At 37.0% G+C, this 21704-nt stretch overlaps 1 protein-coding gene across 1 annotated transcript; it reads left to right on the top strand.

Annotated features, from left to right (window-relative positions):
• The first annotated feature begins 887 nt into the window (after positions 1-887).
• Positions 888-21489, top strand: LOC100892708. Its single transcript, XM_030988146.1, has 21 exons — positions 888-984; positions 2888-3025; positions 3937-4028; positions 4596-4764; positions 5841-5971; positions 6448-6586; positions 7725-7859; positions 8523-8684; positions 9284-9386; positions 10014-10140; positions 10907-11027; positions 11804-11992; positions 12886-13066; positions 13884-14032; positions 14444-14523; positions 15048-15136; positions 15925-15954; positions 17298-17455; positions 18246-18405; positions 18962-19116; positions 19527-21489. The coding sequence occupies exons 2-21, from the start codon at positions 2912-2914 to the stop codon at positions 19713-19715; spliced, it is 2673 nt and encodes an 890-aa protein (XP_030844006.1). The 5' UTR covers positions 888-984; positions 2888-2911; the 3' UTR covers positions 19716-21489.
• The last annotated feature ends 215 nt before the right edge of the window (positions 21490-21704 follow it).

The following is a 21704-nucleotide window of genomic DNA, read 5'->3' as shown; positions in this document are numbered from 1 at the left end:
GAACACCAATCATTTGAGATATTCATCATCATTTTCCTTTCGAAAGTCAGAAAATCATTTTCATCACAACATATCGGCCGAATTTTAAAATATTGGCAGCACAGTCGTGCTCGGGCATTGTCTCACTCGAGCTCGATCACCGGGGAAAGTTTGCATAGATAGTTTCTATATCAATGTATTTTTTTTTTTATAATACTTGTATGGTGTCTGATCGCGCACCACGTTTTGTGTGCTAAAACCCTTCCCATAAACATTGCACACATCCCTGTAGAGTCTATGTGCATTGCAAAATTGGTCAAGTTTTTAAAAATAAATTTAGATTCAAACCTTAATCTGTTGTGATCCTAAAGGTGATACTCAATAAATGAGGTGTCATATGAAAGGGCAGATTAATTCCCATATTTCCAAAAGGGAGTCATTTCAAATTTCTAAACATATCTTGGTCAAAACAGTGATTTAAATGTGTTTCCATGGCAACTCGGAAATTGTCCAACTTTTGAGAATCGACCCCCCCCCCCCCCCCCCCCCGAGGGATAATTAGTTCAAGTCGTAAGGAATATGTTGATGTTCTTTTTTTTTCCCTAGCCCCAAGGGATCACGTAGGATTTAAGTTTGAAAATACCCTTCCGCCACTTTTTGCATATAGCCCAATGGATTAGAATGCCGCTGTTGAGCAAAAAATGATAACTCGGCGTGAACCACTTTTTTTGTCCATTCTGACCAAAATGCTGTGAATATTGCAGAGTTTTTTAGGGCCTGTATCTTTTGATAGAAACATTGGTGAGTCTTGAAATTTGAAATGCATTATTGTGATTACATTTTTTATTCGAATATCCAGCAAAAATGGTGAAAACGATCCCAAATTGAAAATTGAAAAATCGTTCAGACATGAAAGTTTGATATAGCGCCATCATCGACAGGGTTGCTTAGAAACATAACGCAGCCGCAAACCAATCAATCATCCCACCGAGAGTATTTTTAAAGGTAAAAATTACCGTTTTCTCATTATAATCATATCAGTTCACCTAATTATATTAAGTACCGTTATTATTCCTTATAAAATAATATTATGCCAGTAATGACAGGATTTCGTAGCGTCTACAACTAGACAAAAGCATGAGCGTTGTCGAGATTTCTGCAAATTCCGTTCAGCGTTGTCCCACGTGTTGTAAATGATGTTTGTTATGTATGTTTTCGCCAGAGAATGACCAAACATGTTTTGATATTTAGTGGAATTTTCCTTCGTTTAGTTGATGTAAAAGATCCATAATTTCTTTTTTTTTTTTGGTTGGGTTTCCATGCTAGAATTTTATTTCAACATTGAACAAACTGGAGACTTGACTGAGATCTAACTTGGGGTCTAAGTTAGACTAGAGTCTAGATTAGATCGAGTCTGCATGACAGAGACTTCAGATTTCAGAATCAGACTCGGAGAGGTTGAGTTTTAACCTTGATTTGGAATTTGTGTTCCCACACAAATTCTCAGTACAAAGTTCCAAGCGCGTAGCCAGGATTTCATTTTAGGGGGGGCGGTAGTGAGCACGCGAAGCGTGCGAATCACTTAAAGAGCGCGCGAAGCGCGCTCCCTAGGGGGGTGGGTGCAGGGAGGGGGGAGTTTTGAAAGAAGACGATTCGTTGTACCTTTCTCGACTCATAATCCTTGTCTGAATTCAGTCCCACCCCTCTCTCGCGCGAAGCTTTGACGTTTCATTAAATTATTAGAGAAAGAAGTCGATTCGTTGTACCTTTCTCGACTCTTAATCCTTGTCTAAATTCTGTTCCCCCCCCCTCTCGCGCGAAGCTTTGACGTTTCATTAAATTATTAGAGAAAGAAGACGATTCGTTGTACCTTTCCCGACTCATATTTCTTAATTTAAACTCAGTTTCCCCCTTCCCGCGCGAAGCGCGGAAGCTTTGACGATTCATTGTACCGTTCTCGACTCTTTTTCCCTTTTTCTTCCTAGATCTACGTCCTCTTTCTTTTTTTTCTTCTCTTTCTCTCTCTTTTTTTTTTTTTGGCCGGCGTTTTGGGGGGGGGCGACCGCCCCCACCGCCCCCCCCTGGCTACGCGCCTGCAAAGTTCAAACAACAGAAAATAAATGGGCTAGGGATAGGGAAAGTGATTTGAAGAAATTAAACTAGACCTGACACTGACAGTTATGAATTGATTAGATCTACTTGACTGAAAATTAATATGAATTGATTAGACCTAGTCTACTCGTCTGATACAACACAGTCTTCTTCTTCTTCTTCTTTTTCTTCTTCTTCTTCTTCTTCTCCTCCTCCTCCTCCCCCTCCTCCTCCTCTTCTCCTTTTATCCTTCTCTTTCTTCTCCTCCCCCTCCTCCCCCTCCCCCTCCTCCCCCTCCTCATCACCCTCCTCCTCCTCCTCTTCTTCTCCTCCTCCTCTTCTCCTCCTCCTTCTCCTCATCCCCCTCCCCCCTCTCTCTCTCTCTCCCTCCTCCTCCTCTTCTTCCTCCTCCTCCTCCTCCTCCTCTTCTCCTCCTCCTTCTTCTCCTCCTCCTCCTCCTTCTTCTCCTCCTCCCCTCCTCCTTCTCCCCCCTCGTCCTCCTCCTCCTTCTCCTCTTCTTCTTCTTCTACTGTTCCCTCTTCTTCATATTCCTCTTTCTCTGTTGGAGTCTCAGATCTAGTGAGATTGGCTTTGATAATGGGTTTGTCTATATATGAGGGCTTAGTAATACACATTCCACCAATAAAAGTCTAATAAAGGCATTTGAAGATACGAAATAAGCCAACTTAGCCAAGATATTAATAAATCTTTATTGCATTTCTTTTTCTGGAGAAACAATCTATATATCATGGATTTCCTTTATGGCTTGACCTAAATCCTGCTATAATTATAACACTTTGTTTTCCCCACACCAGAGTCGTTCATCGCATGATATAACAAGATGGATGAAGAAGTAGACATCAGGATGGCCCCGCAGCAGGATAGCAACAAGTTTGACATGCTCTGTGATGGCGTCCTCAACTCAGTAGCCTTGGTACAGGCAACACTCGTAGAGGTACGGAACTCTTTTACAATTGTTTCAAATAATACCAGCTAAAATACAATATAATCAACAAAGTCAGATGACTACTTTTCAGTTCAGTGTATTAATATCATCATTTCGCTGCCTAAATTTGAAATTAAAAACAAATCATATTTCTTTTACAATTGTTTCAAATAATACCATATAAAATACAATATAGTTAATGAAGATAATGAATCATCATCAATACTTATTTCATTCTTTAATTGCTGACATAGGCTTAATAGAGAAAAAACAACAGTTAATGCACTGGTAAACATACTTAAACATGATTAAATTTACTTGTTCAGTGGCAAAATGAATTTCTAATCACGTTTTACTATTGTATCATTGAATGAAAACAGGCTATAATTACACATTATAGATCAAAAGTCCAAAATGTGATCTCATCTCTTTTTTTCCCTTATATGTCAGTCTTTTAATTTGAATGTCCTTGTCTCCCTTAAGGCTAGAGATTATTTTAAGAGTAAAGGATTAAAAATTCTTTTTTCAAATTGGCTGTTTATTATTTAACTGACACATTATTTAAACAAATCATTCCAATACAATGTAAATAGCGTTGATTTGTATTGTATTCATTAATTTTTTTACCATATATTATCCACTTCTGGTTCCCTTATGATTCCTAAAGGTGCACAAATTTGGGAGGAAAGATTCTTTGCTCACGCTTGTCCTACCTTTATGGAATAGCCTTCATGAAGACATCATAAAGTGAACAACAGGCTCTGTTTCTTTTAAAAATCATGTAAAAACACTGTTTTCTTAATTATTTCTACATGCGCCTTGAGCACTCCACAGAGTGGATTTGGCGCTAGATAAGTTGCATTTATTATTATTATTATTATTCTTATGAATTTAGTTTCTTGGGCGTTCCTTTTATGCAGTTCCTCTCTTTGAAAGATGAGCTCCTCGTCCATGCTCTACCCCCTACACTGATGGCAAGGCTTATCATGGTGTCGGGTAGAATATTCAGAAGGTAAGTCATATAGTAGAAATGAAAAGGAGTGAGAGGGGGTGGGGAGTGAGCAAGGGAGAGGGGGAGAGGGAAAGGGTGGGATAGAGGAAAGGTGGTGAGAGGAAGGGAGGGAGGGAAAGAGAGAATAAACTTGTCTGAAATTAGAAAAGGAGAGAGTGAGAGATCAGAGAAAAGGAGAGGCAGAGGGGGATGATATATCTATTGAAAGACAAATAAGAGACAACAAAAGAAAGAGAGATAGAGACAGAGACAAAGAAAGACACACACAGACAGAGTAGCCATACTTGTAACTTTACAAATAAAAAAAGAACTGTATTATTGCTGGACAATATGTTGAGCTCCATTGTTGATCTTTCATATCAGCTAGGCAATCCATAATAATACTTGAAGCTTGGTGGTTTTAGCCTGTTTATACATGAATATGCCTCCGCACCATTGCAGTATTTGACTGGCTCAAAGTATACCATAGTGCGTGTTAAGTTCAGAAATTTTGGAGGGATGGGGGCTAGCAAGAATATTTTATAGCCTAACGCCTCGAAATGAATCAAATCACTTCTATTATTTCAGCACCAACGACCTTCAGACCCCGGTCAACGAGCTGGTGAGACTGGTCAGAGTTTTCTCTGTTTCTTGGGAGGAGAAGAGTGCCGCCCTGAAGAAACTTCACAATGACTACGAGAGCAAGCACAAGCAACTTAATATCGCCGTCAGACGACTGCAGCTCCTTGATGCACAGGTATGATCAGACATTTAAAAAAAAAAACCTTCATGGTGTACTATCAACAACAAAAAATGTACCAAAGATACAATTCTGTGAAACAAATTGTCACTCATAGCTCTGTGTTTTGTTGTTGTTTGTATTTTGGGCGTTCAGTCAAAATTGACTATTTACGCCTGTCTGTTAAGTAGTATCTATATTGTCTATGTCCGTCAAATCATTTCTTGTTGAGAAAACTGTGCGCCTGTGCTCTTTGTATATTTATCACTTTTATACAGATGTAGTTTCTTGATTTCTTACATCACAATTTGAAGTGCCTACTAGACTAGAAGAGTTGGAGGCTACGTCATAAACGGATCAATCCAGTCTGTTGTTAACATGAGTTTAACCAAGGAAAGCAAACACTGTGAAGTACATTATGTCAAACATTAGCTGCAGGAGATTAATGATATTAAAGGGAGTGTAGACTGACGAGACTATGTGTCTTTCCCGTGGCCTGACTTGGGGCCAATCGGGTATAATACGACTACGGACGATGTGACCGCAGCAATCACGTGCGTTCAACATACGCAAAACCCATGTGTGAGGAGAACTTCGGTCTGTTTCGCGAATGCGCTGACCATGTAGAGATTAAGTCGCTGACTACAGTTGATCAAGTCTATTCGAATACGTGCAGTTGTCCAAATGAAGACGAAGATGGTGTTAACCAATATTTGCCAAGTTACACTCCCGTTAAATAGGTGCTTTGCAAAATGGATTTCAGCACACTTACGCAAAAGAAGGCAAAGGAAATGGTATGAGTGTGTGTGTGTGTGTAATTGGGTTTTTACAGACGTGTATCAATCAGATATGATTATTTACGTCTGGGGAGCGACCTTTAAACATCACCATCCAAAAGACGTGGCTCAGTTTTGAACCTGCATCCTTGGCTTAATCAGTTTGCAATTTCCACTTTTAGCTGGATTACAGGCGCATGCCACAACACCAAGTTTATTAAATAGGCGCTTTGCAGAGTGGATTTTAACACAATTACGTTACAGAAAAGAAGGAAAAGGAAATGGTGTGATTTCAATTCTTGTTGTTTTGATTGACAGGCAAAGAGAATGGCCAAGGAGAAGAGGATCATGATGTGGGAGAAGCTCTTCTCAAAGGTCACCAGCTGTAGAGGTCACGGACGGAGATGGAAGTTCCTCATTGATAACTTCAAGCAGAAGTCTAAATTAGGGTAAGTTGCATGCCGGACAAACTATTGTGACTCCTTTATTTTGAAAATATACAGTGGTGAAAGAATTCCATTATTTCTTGATATAGTGTGGTAACAGTGGACAGTTTCTGCTATCAACCTTCGTGTGGCAAAATTTAAGATTTGATATCTGATTTTTACTAGAAATATACTAGAAATATGTGATGTTTGGATGACATCTTATATTTTATAATATTGAGAACAAGGTTTAAAGGGGGAGGGGGTGGGCTCTATTTATGGGGATTTATCCAATATTCCTACACCCCTATAAGTTGCTTAGCTATCATGGGGGGAAAGAATGAGGGGGCTGTCTTACCCATAAATTTAATAATAATAACAACTTACATTTCATAGCACATTACATAATGCATAAACAATTTAAGATACTTGTCTTTCATTCGCTTAGATACAAATATAATTTAAATGGACCATTTTAATTACAAATATATTAAACACAGAATGGAGCATCTGCAAGCCTACATTGAGTCGTTAGACAAGGAACCTGATTCTGACGGGGAAGGTGGAGATATAGACGATAGCAGTGAGCTAGATGGCAGGAGTCAATCGTCAGTCAACGAACTTCAGTTACTCAGCTCAGTAAGTATCTTTATACTCGGTAGGATACAACCGTCATTGTTGGTCAAACAGTTTTTGAGCATCAAGTAAAGTCTGGCTGGAATGCTCCCCAGGAATGGAGAAAGTATTGAATCCAATGACCGGGGTAATAGTACAGGTATATCTGTGAAGCTCTTAGAGACACTTGTATTAAGTGCCATATAAAAGCAGAATATTATTTTTATTATATTTATATCTGCTTTATGCTACATGCCAATTCTCACTACCGCAACTACTGTATTTGACCATAGAAGGCATGCACCGGCCATGGATATATACCTGGCAAAGGCAGTTCTGGATACCATACAACTACAATGGGTCGAGAACTGAAAAGTCAGTTGGAATTCATAGTTTTGGCACCATATAACTATAAGTGTAACAAATTAAGATGGTGCCAACATGGACCTTATCAAATCATTGGGGGATTTCATGAAACCCGAATAACGTTTAGTACAATAAGGAATTAGACACTGCTGTAAATTCTCTATGGAAGCTCCGGGAAGAAACCTTGCCTTAATTCTTACCCAGTATCGTAGCTGCGCATATATGTGCTGACGTGCGCAGTGTGGGAGGGAGGTCGCCATCTTTTGTCGAACATCATTTGCGGGAGGGTCAATTGTTGCGAGGTACATGTAGTTGAAAGGGAAGGTGCCGGTATTGTGGTAAAGATGTAAATCCATTTGTGAGCATTCTCATATTATTCAGAGCCCGAAGAGCATATTAACTTTTGTGTTCAAGTATATGAGTTAACACCCTTCTTGCTCTGAACCAACAGAATATCCCCTGAAAAGGATTGCACTTCACATGCCCTCTTATAAAACATATGATGATAAATAGATTAATTAAACAAACTTTTGACCAAATGTTGTGTGTATATAGTAGCCCCATATACCCATTTATGTGTGCTCTTAATGTTTAGTGCATCAGGGAAAAGACAGGGAATTTATTGTCATGAAATGCTTGAAACCTTGTTGATCAGTGCTTTTATTGGTAAAGTGAGAAACTGAGAGTGATGAGAAGTATAACCACTAGAAACTCTGATGAAGTTTTCAATCAGTAAAGATCATTAATGATGATTTTTTTTCCCCTCCTTTTTCTTTCTCCTCTTTTTCTTCCATAGTCCGATGAACTTGATTTCACGGAGGAGGAATCGGAAGACGAGGATGATGGCAAAGGTCATGAGAGTAACGCCAGAGCGACTGTACAAACACAGCAGGATGAGCTGGATAGTGACATAGCCACACCAGCTAGCAAGGTATATATTCTTAAACTCTTTTATTGTTTTAGATGATCATATACAAGAGAATCATCTAAAAAAACAAAGAAACAACCAGAAAAACGGACACCCCCAAAAATACTAATAATGATTTGATACATGTACATCTTGATAAAATTAACAATTATAACAAAATTAATGATGCATTCTTGTTCGTTATATATTAGGTTTAAGGTGTATGCAAAATGTTGCAGTGATCAGTTGCAAGCTTGGCAGCTGGGACATATAGGCAGGCTATCCTTATCCCATCCCCTACAAGCTCCTTGCTATTATGGTTATTAATTATAGATGTGTAATAATAGTAATGATTATATTGGATATTTGGACATTGGATATATCAACATTCAAGGTGCTTAAGGGGCTTCAATTTGACCCCCACTCTGCTAGGCTACCAATTTCGGTGCTCACACCATTCAAGGAATTTCTTCTTACCGGTACCCATTTAGTACCTGGGTGGAGAGTGGCAAATCTGGAATAATGTCTTGCCAAAGGTCACTTGGGCTATGTCAGAGCCCAACCCCAAGCTTCATATCTTCAGTCAAGTGTTAAACCACTCAACTACGACACTTACAACACCTACGACACATCACCATAACTCCTTATTTTTCGCATTTCCAATGTGTTCTCTCTTTGTTGCCATAGCGAGTGACTTTCAACGACCCCAAGAAAGGATTGGGAGGGGATGGTCCAGAGGTTATCCCAGAGATGGTGATTACGGTGGAGGTTCCTGCTCCAAAGCCCCCCTCTGCTGATAAGACTGTTTGGACTCACGAGCCGGAGTATGATTGGTTCTTTAATGTCAAGGTAAGTAATGTTGTAATGAGTTAGGCATTTGGGCAGAAGAAAAAGGAGTAAATTTTAAATTATTCTGTGGGGTGTAAATACAAGGAATTATCTTGATTGCCAGGGATACTAGCAAAATAGAGTAATTCCTCAAAAGGCATCTACATTGCATTTTGTATGATAAAATATTTGTAAACATATTCTGTCTAAAGAAACAGTTTTAAATGGTTTCATATGTGTTGAGAATTTGTAGTTGCTGTTGCATGTTTTGCCTGAACTCTCACCACTTTTTATTAAATCATTATTTCCGATAAATATATATATGTATATATTTTTTCTCCTCCTTCTCCTTATTTGCTTCTGTCATGTTCTGCTTCTGAATCTTCTTCTGTTTCTTTTTTTTCTTCCTCTTCTTAATCTCCTTTTATTCTCCCCTTTTCTTGTTCTTCTCCTTAATTTGTTCTGTCTTCTCTCTTCATCATCATCATCATCATCATCTTCTTCTTCTTCTTCTTCTTCTTCTTCTTCTTTTTCTTCCTCCCCTTCTTCTTTCCCCTTCTTTCTCTTGTTATTCCTCCCTTCCCCTCTCCTTCCATCTTCTCTCCCTTTGCATTCCCTAGGTCTTCCATCCAGTTGGTATCACTGGATCAGACATCAAATGCAGCATCAATTTCAAGAAAGACTTCAAGAAGACCGAGTTTTATGCCAGACAAGTTTCAAGGGGTAAGCACATCTGCATTCATTAGTATAATAAATGACAAAATTCCACATTATATGGTTTGGTAATGTCAGTTTGTAGGAAACATACATAAAAACATCATTCAGTCCAGCCTAAGATACATGTATGATGTCCAAATGCGATTACAATGTGCTTTGCAAGTTTGGTCCTAACCTCAGTATATACATGTACGGGTAAATGAATGACTGTGAAAGTTGTGATTTGTATTGTGTATTAACAGTCTTTTCACAGTCAAGTGATCAGTTGTGGATATCATATCTTTAGGATGCACAACATGCTTTTATAATTAAACCGATTGACTTCTGAATTTTTCTCATTCCCATAGACTTAACACAGGGACTACCCGGTTCCCGTAGAAAATGGGTTAACAAACACTTTTGCTTGATCGATTTCTTCAGAAAAGAGTTTTAGACATTCACATCTTCGGTCACGACTCAGTATGACTCGGTCCAAAGTAGGGAACAATATCCAGTTAATTCAACATGATCTGAACATGTGCTTGTTTATCATTGTATTTTGTTTGTTATAGCGGTTAGATACTTCGGTGGTAAGCGCTTTATAAGCACCGTTTCTATTTTGATTTTGATTATATTATTGATTAACATTTTCAGAAAAGAGTGGTAGAGTATCACAGCTCCGGTCTGGGCGTGGCATGATCGGATCCAAAGTAGGGAAGAACAGCCAGTCTCCCAAAACAGTCACATTACAGGTTCCTGACGATAAAAAGCTGGATGACAGGTGAGAAATGTCAGGTGGCTGGCCCAAGGGGTCATGTGACCTGCTAACTTTTGCATACCAGTATATAAGAGTAAAACAGTCAACGATGTAAATATTATTTATTAAAAAAATGAAATGATAATACTGATACCTGTGCAAATACAGGATTAGTGAAATGTAGAAGTTTGCTCTAGTTTGATTTAATTTGAGGAATAAAAAAAAGCTTTTGTTTCTTAAAATTATCAATGACATTTATTCAAGCTGCATGAACATGTAAACAGTTACAAGTAATTTGATGGGTAACAATGATATATTTATGAAGCAGTTTTGAACGTATATATTTGCAAACACATTGGCGCATGTTTTGAAATTGTTCAATGTGGTCCTAAGCTGGTGGGCAGAAGAGAGAGAGAGAAACTACATAGGGAGAAAGTGAGAGGGAGAAAGGGGGAGGGAGAGAGAGAGAGAGAGAGAGAGATAGAGGAGAGAGTGGTAAAAGGAGGGGAGAGGGAGAGAGATAACATAATTGTTTGCCATCCATGTTGGTGAAGTTAAATTCAATTCAATTCAATAAACATTTATTTCATCCGAAAAAAACAAAAAATCATCAGGAAATATATATTTACGATGTTAGGTAGAAAGGAGGCAAAATTCCCTTCAAGCACAGAGCTTGTGGTGGGGGTCGTCATAACAAAACAGACATACATGTATGATACATAAAAACTACATAATGAATTAATATCAACCATCCTAATGTTTGCTTTAATCTGTTCTTCTGTTCCATCAGATGGCAGAACCTGACATTTCCTCTCGGTGACTCTCCTCTCTTTGATATGGAGGATGCTCTAATAAAGAAGGATGAGGCCCCAGATGAAGCCAAAGACGGAGAGAAGGATGGCAAGAAAGAGGTAGTTGCCCTTTATTTACACACATGGTTTTCCTTTTTATCCTCTTAGGAACCTTGTCATGTTCATTTAAACAAATAATATTCTGATTCATATCATTGATTTCCAAATTAGCCCTTTGGTAGAAAAATTTAATGAATTTCAATTACATTTTGGAAGGTTCTAATCACAAGAAAATAACTATGTTTCCAAATCGTTGTTATTGTAATTATCAGCTTTGGCATAGCATGACATTCTGTATGAGTCTTTATGACCTTTTTGAAGATGAAGAGGGGAATTTTCTTTTGTTTTTTGTTTGTATTCCTTTCTATAATATACTTTCATAATGACAATTGAAATTTTAAAAGATATCATGCTGTATATAATTTAAATAATAACTAATTCCTACGTAGTGTTACTTTTTCAAAGATTCTGTAGGATCATATTCAACAAGAACAGTTAACAAGTTTGACTACCAATATTTGATACCTTATTTAATCTTATTCAATCTTATTTACAATACGGGCACGTCAAGCTATTTTGCTTATTTCTGTAGCCCTCCTGCATCTTATGTATGTTAATTATACATTCAATATATTTGTTTAATTTCGTTTATTATCTGTATAAAATTATATACACTTAAAATATTGTATCAAACCATATTATGTTCATGAAAATGTATGATGAAAAAAAGAAAAAAGATGCAGAAACCAATAAATCAAATCAAATCAAATCAAAACCGTATTTAATGTTATTTAATCTTATTTACTACCTTATTTAATCTACCTTATCCTTTGCAGCCTGAAGAAGACGATGGAGAGGAGGAAGAAGGGGAAGACGGGAAGGAGGCATCCGGCAGGGTCCAGTCCGGTCACTCAACGGTCTCGTCCCTGGGAGGTGAGATGCCGGTCAAGCTAGGTGTCCATCAAGGTCATCTAGATGAACTGATCGCCATGGGTAACATCGACCTTGCTGACCTACGAGGCGAGGTAAACTTTATTTTGTCATTTTCATCTTTATTATTGTAATATTACAAGAATAACCATGTAATTCATTGAATTAAAACTGTCATTGATATTGCCCGAGTTTAATTTTGTGTGTGTGTATTTTGTCAAATTAGATGTTCCGGGCTTTCCAATGTCTATAGTTTACTCCTGTGGTATCATTTAATTTGTATAACACAATTAAGAGCAAAAACAGATATTAAGTAATCTCCATTTTACACATTCTTATCTCTCCTTCTCTCTGTTTCTCTCTTTCTTTTGATCTCTATGTTTATCTCTCTCTGTTTCCCTCTACCTCTTTATCTCTCTTTTTATCTTTTCTTCTTTCTCCTTCTCTCATTTTTTTTGTCTTCTCATTTAAGTTTATAGTCTTACCTACAGGTAGATGAATGTGCATGTACCTGCCTTGTGTTTTATTCTCTATTTTACTTCAACATTCAGCACAATCAGTTTGCATTTGAAAGTTCTTATGGAAGCTCTTATTACCAATCATGTGAAAGAATATATTTTGACTGACAGGTGATGATTGCCTGGAAACTGCCTACTAATTGATATATTTGGTAAATTATCATATCGACCCGACCTGGATAGATATTGCGTAGTCCCATATACATCTTTCTGTGTACAGAGCTTGTAACTTTACCAAGACTGGGACAAGTTCTTATCATTTTGATGATTCCAGAACCTTGCAGTACACACTAATACTTATGGTAAATGATCAATCTTTTCTGATCGAATCCACAACGTTTCTTTCACAATGCAATCGCATGACCAGAACTGGTCTATACCTTTAACCTTTGCTAGATATATCCTCAATGAAATTAAATATAATTTACATTTTCTTTTCTTTGTTTTATTTCATTTTTCTCTCTGTTCAGGACATTCCAATATTTGACAGTGCTGATGACACTGGAGAGACCATCCCTCACACGTTCCCCATCTATCCCATCAAACCCAGCAGGAAGCTCAAAGCCAGCCCAGAAGCCCCTGCAGGCTCTCTACCAATCATCTTCTTCTACACACGCGTACACAAGCCCTTCACCTTTGAGAAGGACACAGGTATAATAACAATAATAATATTCGGTTCTTGTATAGGGCATATCACATTATATTACCTCTCTATGAGCTTCCAAAGAGCTTTGGAAATTATTTCCCTAGTTTTAGGTCCGGCAGCCGTAATCAGCGCACAATGCATTTCAAGGAATAATCCTACCAGGTTTCCATTTACCTCACCTGGGTCGAGTGTGGCAAATGTAGATCAATATCTTGCCAAAAGACATTAGTGCCGCGGCGGGACCCTTGCGGACCTTGTGATTTACAGTCCGGTGAAATATCCACTCGACCACGACAGTAATGGCAGCAGTGCTTATAGACAGTCCCTGACGGTGCGTATCTTCCTGAATCACTTGATATTTTCCTTGAACTTGAAAAGTGAAAGTTTTCTAGATTCTGATGTGACAATAATAATAATAATATCTAGTTTTGTTTTAGTATGGCATCTTTCGAGGTACAAAAACTGATCAAAGGTCTTTTCCGGTGTAATATTACCCAAAAGTTATTGAATCATATATGAATAATGAATAACAGAGGTCCAAGCAATGATCCCTGTGGTACCCCATAATCCCACATGTCACTGTTTCCATTTGAGATTCATGGCCATTCATGAAATGAATAATATGATATTTATTGAAAATGAATGTACCCTTTTTTTTATACAATCATAAGGCTCTAGCTGTATATATATATTTTGTTTGTTATTTCATTTTAAAAGAATGTGTTTAAGTTAGTCAGGCAGTTTACACCCTGCCCTAACCTAATGTGCCAATATTTTTTATTGCATTTCTGAGAAAAAAAATCGTTGTTTTTGTTCTTGCAGAGACTGCTAGTATTACTGAGATTGTAGAGGACCTGACTGGAGTTGATCTGACAAAGATGAAGAAAGAAGATCTTAGCATCAACAAAGAATATGGCGATCGCTGCCTCTCTGCGATGACTGTCAGATCAGCTACCCCTTCAGAAAAACCAGTAAGTTCTCCAGCTAATCTTGATAAAAGGGTATCTTACGGTCCAGGTTTAAACCCTTAATGCTGATTTTTGGAGCCTCAAGTTTTTGACTCGTGCAACTTTAATGAAAACTGACTTTCCCTTTTATGTTGATACTATTCCATGGAGTGCAAAGTTGTTTACAAAAAGAAATGATTCTATATGCACATTTCTTTTTTCTTCATGTTTCATAGTTAAATCTAACTATCAATGTTTTCCATCGGAAGCGACCTTTATAGTGTATCTTCCTATCACTGTTTTGTTAAGGGATGGATAATTATTCTAGTCAAAACTGATAATAGAACATTCACATTCTTTTGTGGAATGTGCTGCCCACATCCTGCATAAAAACATCTAATGATACATTTGTTTGTTTGTTTGTTTGTTTTTCAGGAAATGGTATCCAAGGCAGAGCTTGATATAGTAATAGAACAACACAACCAGGAACTGACTGTACTAACTGAAGATTTTGAGTAAGTTTGAATTAAAAAATTCTTCCTCAATATTACACTACTGGTACTTTTCATTAATTCAAGTGTTTCTCAGTATTGCATTGTTTCTCTTATCAGTACATTGTTTCTCATGGTATAATATATGCTAATAGGGTCTGTATGTATAAGACCTGTTTACCTGAGCACTGTCTCTATCGATATTTTTTTTTTTTTGATTTTTTTTTTTTTTTACTGTTCTTAGTTGATTTTCTGAAAGTGTACAATTGTCTGAACTGTTCACACTTGCATTGTGTGTAATAGAAATAGTGCAATTGTGTGCTAAAGGAGTCTATATGTATAAGACCTTGAGCCTTGAGCTATATTTCTGTATAATGCATACTTGACACTAATTACATAATTTTCTGATAGTGTCATCAGAACATATGGGTGAAACTGTCCAATCATTTTTTGTTTCATTTTGGTATTTATTCACTCTTCATTTTAAAAAATTCTGCATTAATGAACATATTATGCAAATCATTTAAACATAATTGTTTTGTGTTCAGATCCAGGATTCGAGATCTGGCTGCTGCGTTGGAAGCTGTACAGACTGATCAACTTAACCTTCTGAGTGGAGCACCACCAGGGCAAGGAAGTAAGGATAGATAGGACAAAGTTTGGGTAGATGAATGTGACGGTGGATAGATAGAAAGAGATATGGATAGATTGAGAAAGAATGAATAGATTTAGGTGGATAGATTGATAGACAATTCATCATTACAAAATGTGCATATTGAACAACTTAAGCTCAGTGGAGCTCCACTAGGACAAAGATTTAAGGATAGACGGAGAGAAGGTTGTACTAATGAATTTGACGGTGGAAAGATAGAAAGAGATATGGGGGGTGTTTCACAAAGATCCTCAGTCGAACTTAACTCTAAATGAGTTGGACTTAAAAATTATAGAGAGCCATTTGTAGCTTTAAAAAAAAAAAACCTAAAGCGAAAATTCAAGTATTTTAGACTTTTTATACATACCATGTCAATAACATGAACATGAACTTGATAATAGAAAATATGAATAATTATAATCAAGATATTATGCCTTTTGAAATAACTGTTACAAAATATTTTCATAGTTGCTAACGGCTTCCCATAATTGTTAAGTCCAATTTAAGATAGATAGATAGATAACTGGATGAATATTAAGATGAATAGATCGATAGATAGATGGACATGTAGATGAATGGATGAATATTAAAATGAAAAGATAGATAGGCGGGTAGATGAATGGATGAATAGATAGTCATATAGACAAAAAGATGAATAAATAAGAGACAAAAAAGACTGAATAAGGCAATTTTCTACCAATCATGCTTAATTGTTTTCCTTTCCATCGGACTGTTTCATTACACTCTACTTGCATGTTAAAATAAAAAATCAGGTGAAACTGAAGAGAACGTTGTGGAGATGGGTAAGAATGACCTTTGACAATGGGAATTTGGTTATTTCTAAGTTCCTGGTGGTTTTCTGGTGAACGGGCACCTATTATCTGTATTTTGTGTTTATTTGTCCGTTTGTTTTAAGTAACATTTTTGGATGACATCACTAGAGTGACTTTCCGGTTGTTCGTGGGGACTCTTTCTCAGAGAATCTTCTATGTGTTATTTGTGAACAATCTTTCATGGGGTATATTTTTTTATTGTCATTCACAGTGACTGGGAGAATCGTTCATCAATAATATGCTGATTGTATGGAATTTAAAATTTCTGAGCGTTATCCAAGGAGAATCTCTCTGACTTTCTTTGACAGAGAATCTGTCGAAATATTCCTTCTTTATTTTTTTTGCTGAGAATCTTTCTGTGTGTATTTCAAAGCAATTCTTCTTGATTATCTTTCATAAGGAATATTTCACAGACTTCACAGACTATCTTTGTGAGGATCTTCCACAGGATCTTCTTGGCAATCTTTCTTAAGGAATTTTTCTGATTGTCTTTCATATGGATATTTCTGATTGCCATTCACAAATGATCTTGGATTATCATTCACAGGGAAGCTTTTGTAGATCTTTTACAAAGAATCTCTTAAGTTGTCTTCAAAGAGTGTCTTTTTGAGTTTCTTTCACATAAAATTTTCCCAGGGTTTTTATCAGGGAACCTTTCTCGCACTCAGTCTTTCTTACTTTCTCTTACACAGAAACTTCTGAGTGTCTTGCCACATGATATTTGTTTAAATGATTATCATTGACAGAAGTTTAATCTTCATGAGGATGTTGCTCTTTGAATCTTTCCAAGAGTCTTTATTTGACAATTTCTGTTATTTTATTTCACACAAAAATGTATGATGTGCATACTCTTTTACAGAGTATTTTATGAAATACAATCTTGGGGGGGGGGGGCGTTTCACAAAGACCAAGATCAACTTAAATTGGACTTGAACTATGGCAGGCCGTTCATGCCACTTGTTCCTCTAAGGGACAAATTCTACAGAATTTACCTTTTTTGATAAAGATCTAAAGATCACAATTGAGAGACCAATGTCACTTGAGAGCAACCAGTGTCATGAATGGCCTGCCATAGTTCAAGTCCAACTTAGAGGGGGTGTAACATGACGAGACCACATATCTTCCCCGTGGCCTGAGTCGGGGCCAATCGGGTATAATATGACTACGGAAGACTATACCGTTAATCAAGTCCAAAAGAAGTCGTACATGGTATTAACCAGTATTTGCCATATACACGTCCTTTAAGTCGATCTTAGTCCTTGTGAAACGCCCTCCTGTCAGAATATCTTTCACTAAGAACATTTCTCTCACAGTTGCTACTTCTAGGTCACCCTTCAGGGGCTGGACGCCCGGTAAGGACAGCCAGCTGGTCATCCCTCAGCCACCGGACAAGGACAGGTCAAGCAACAAGAAAAAGAGCAAGAAAACCGGGGTCAAATTGCCAGAGTGGGGCAGCGACCTACCCAAGGATGTGAGTTTTACTCATTTATACATTTTTGTTGAGAGTATATTTGACATGGAAATTGTCTTTGCTTTAATTCATAATAAATCTCATGTATTGTGCTTGGTTGCAATACCCTTGATTGGATTAATCATCAAAAAAGATTTTGTTTTGAAGATTTGAGTGCCAGTGCTTGCTAATTCCTAGTGGTGTCAGAAGATACTGCAAATTTTGAATGTCGAAATTAAACTTTAAATAAAGGTAGAAGTGTCATGGGGGTTGACTGTAGTCATGGAACATGTGTGAGAACTCCTCTTTGAAAACAGTTAAAACTAACAAGTATAATAACAAAATGATGCTTGAAGAAGTCCAATATAACTATTCTGCTAGCCTCATTATAATAAAAATCACATTCTTCTTTATGCTCTTTCAATGTTAATCATGTAAATGTTCCATATAGCTTTAGCAATGCATTTATGTGTTCTAACAATATACAAATATTATACTAAAACGATTTTAGTGACCAGTGCCCTGTAACAGTCGAGTACCAAATTCATCAAGAAGCTTTTCAATCCCTTGGATAGGACGTTAAATTGCACCCTTGCACTTTAAGAACCCACTGCACTATTCAAATAAGAGTAGGGGGAAACCCCGGTGTAGTGGTCCACCTGCACACCCCAATCAGGCCGAGTATACGGCATCTGCGAGAATCTTCAGTATTGAAGGAGGCATATTATCTTGAAGAAGAAGAAGAAGAATCCCTAACATTCCGAAAACAATAAGGCTAATTTGAGGCATCATTTTTAATATTTTTGTCTAGTTCTTGGAGCGGCTGCAGATGTTCAACGAGGAGAGTGAGAGAAGACGGCAGGAGCTGGAGAAGAAGACAAAAGATGAAGTGAGCAGTCATATTGAGAAGCAGCTAGCTGGGACGTATAAACTCAGCCTGCAGGATGTCCAGAGTCCCGATAGAACCAAAGGTAAGACAAGGCTCTACACCAGGGGTTCTCAAACTTTTTCCTTGACGGTCCTGATGTGATTTTCATGAATGCTAAAAGGTCCGAAATAACGGGCAAATTTAGTTACTTAATCAATTATTTTCATACATATAATTTTGTGATATTTTACATATATGTATCTTTATTTAAAAAAACAAAAAACAAAACAAAAACAGTCAAAGCATTGAACTTCTGGTATGCATGTGTGGTATATCTGTGGTAAAAGTTACACTGTGTCCCGGCAATAAGCTGCTTAAACCAGTAAACATTATGTCACAAATGGAGTGATGCAAGTGTTCAGACAATCTACTCTTAAAATTAAAAGTGATTGCACTTGTATACTGAAGAAAATTAGGTTTGTTTCAAACGTTTAGGCCTCTATCTAGTCTAAGGGGAATTGTTTTTGACGCTACGCAGTACCCATGGTTATCTGGGTGAAGTCTTCCTGATACAGTCAAGTGACATCAATGGACCAATCATAGTTTTACTCGCTGAATCTGTTCTTACAATAGTTGTTTGTGTTACTTTTTTTCTCTAGACATCAGCTTGCCGGCCGTGTTCATGCCTACTAGGACTGGGCAGCTGTACAACCCTAGAGCTCATCATTACTTCCATCCGACCGGTTCTAACGGTCATCTCAGACTCACCCAGCCTCCTTCCATCTTCCAGCTGCCACCCTTACCGGCAAAAAATGTATCCTTTCACCCGCAATGTGTCGTAGCTGATGGTTATCTTCCACCTCAAATTTCAATACTGATTTCCACACAGATTTGAATTTTGCCAGGAAATATTCAATCACATGTTTAAATGATTATATATAAATAATATAATTGGTGTAATAGATATTACAACATTAATAAATAAAGATTGATAATAACCTTATTTCATTAACCATTAATGTGGTTAATTGAACCATGAAACCCTTGCAAACATCGAGGTTTTCATGTGACCTCTTAAATGCGTTTAAAGGGGGGATGTGATATGTTCCTGGAAGATTTACAGATGGTAACTAATATTTCTTTGATTGCTTTAAGTCAAGTCAAGTCATTGTGTTTGAGTCCAAGACAAAATGTCTTTTCCTTAATACAAATCTTTCTTTCCAGCAAATGTCGGTGATCAATCTATTTGACATTAGGAAGAGCATGAACTGGGCGATGGCACAGGAATGGGCAGAACGCATTCCCCAAACCCCTGCAGAGCTGTTGGCACTTACCCCCCATCCTGGCACCCCTATGAGCAACAATACAGAGCCCAAGGCTTACATGGCTGCGGATGATGATACCAGGCAGTAGCATTTAGAAATGGGGGAGATTTAGTGCAACAGTTTTGGAGGGACCTTTTTTTTGTGAGCTTATGCCTCCCTGCATGGGTAGACCACATACCCCAAACCCCTGCAGAGCTGCTGGCCCTCACCCCTCATCCTGGCACCCCCATGAGCAACAATACAGAGCCCAAGGCTTACATGGCTGCGGATGATGATACTAGGCAGTAGCATTTAGAAATGGGGGAGATTAGTGTAAAAGTTATGGAGGGACCTTTTTTTGTTGTTGTGGTGAGCTTGTGCCTCCTCGTATGGGCAGACCCCACACCCCTAAACTTTGTTTTATGTCTTCCTTTCATATTTCAACTTTCATAGTCAATTATATTTCCTTGTAAAGTATTACGCCGGTGACCAAAAATCAACATTAAGTTTGCCCATCAGGGGGGTGTTTCACAAAACTTGTCATTAGTGACAAATGACAGTTTTTGTTATAAGCTTGTGAAATCGCTTGCTTCTGATTGGTTATCAGCAGATTTGTCACTGACTTTTGTCATCTGTCATTGAAATAGGGCTTTGTGAAACACACCCCCAGTACTTCATTCTCTGTCATCTGACATCACAAACATGTTAAACAAAGTATTGAACAAAGTAGTGAACAAAACTAAGTGGCCTTCTCTTCAAGAATATTGTTTTAATTAAATTATTGAAATTCAATATAGATGCTGTAGGTTCAAAATGTTTACACAAATTTTGTTTTTAATAGCAGATCACCATTTTTCTTAATGAAATGTTACTGTATTTGGGGTAGAAGAAAGTATATGTAGTTATTCTTAAAATTTAAAATGGAATTTGTGAATTTTAATACATCATGTACCATGATCTGTTTCTAAGACCAAAATCAATGAACTATGATTTTAAAATTTGTCTGATGATGTAATTCATGGGTATAACTTTTGTAAGACCAGGGGTTTAGAACAAAAAAAGATCAGTGACTAGAAATGTATTTATTAACTGACAAGAACTAATATTCCTGGTCACAGTTGCAACTTCAATTTAATTCATCATAGAGCATAACCATATTACTTATAAAAGTAAGTTTTCTTCTGATTTCATCTCATTAATTTTATTTACTGTAAACGCTGTTATTTTTGCGCGATTAATTTTTGGGGTTCTTAAATTCGCGTTGCACCAAATTCAGCCTGTTCAGAACATGCATAAGAAGTCATGTTTATATTTTCACGGGTTCTCAAATTCTCGGACGCCGACTTAAGCGCGAAATCCGCGAAAATTAATGTACCGCAAATATTTCCGCGTTTACAGTAGTATTCTTTTCAATAAATCTTAGCTTTGATTGCTGTGATTATCTACAAAAAAGTACATCTATATGTGTTTCTTCTTATTACAAATTTTGACTTCCATAGAACAATATTTTTGAAACAGTTTTGACAGAAAACTATTATTAACAAAGATTATTAGGAATATTTTGTACATAAGAACTTAATGAAGAAAGGCAAATGTACATGTACATCTATTTTAAAGGATAATATATTTGCACTTTGGTATATTACCAAAATCATGAACCAAAGCTTTGAATACCTTATATTCATCGTGTATAACAAATAGTATGTTCTTTAGTCTTGAAAAACAATTATATAACTACAAATATAGTTTTCTATGCAATGTTTTTTCTATGTACTAACAATGTAATCATGTCTGCCGTCCTTGATCAAATGCCTCCTAAATGTATATTTTGTATATTTGATAAATAATGTAAATTTGAAATAAATGATATATCATATAAATAATGACTTGATGCATATCATGTATTAGATAATCTACATGTATTGTCTGTGTTAAATCTGTTGAAATCCCCAAACTTACACCTTTCTCATTATCATCTCTCTTTTTCATCTCTCCCATCTTCCTCCTTCCTTCCTTCCATCATTTTACCCTCCGTCTCTCTATAATATGATCTTTTTATACGATCTCAATATTTGTCTCTTTCTCTCAGTCTTCATCT

Source organism: Strongylocentrotus purpuratus, unplaced genomic scaffold, assembly GCF_000002235.5.
Source record: "Strongylocentrotus purpuratus isolate Spur 01 unplaced genomic scaffold, Spur_5.0 spur5_scaffold_17, whole genome shotgun sequence".
Lineage (NCBI taxonomy): Eukaryota > Metazoa > Echinodermata > Echinoidea > Camarodonta > Strongylocentrotidae > Strongylocentrotus > Strongylocentrotus purpuratus.
The sequence above is the reverse complement of the archived record's forward strand: the minus strand, read 5'-3'. Positions and strand labels throughout refer to the sequence as shown.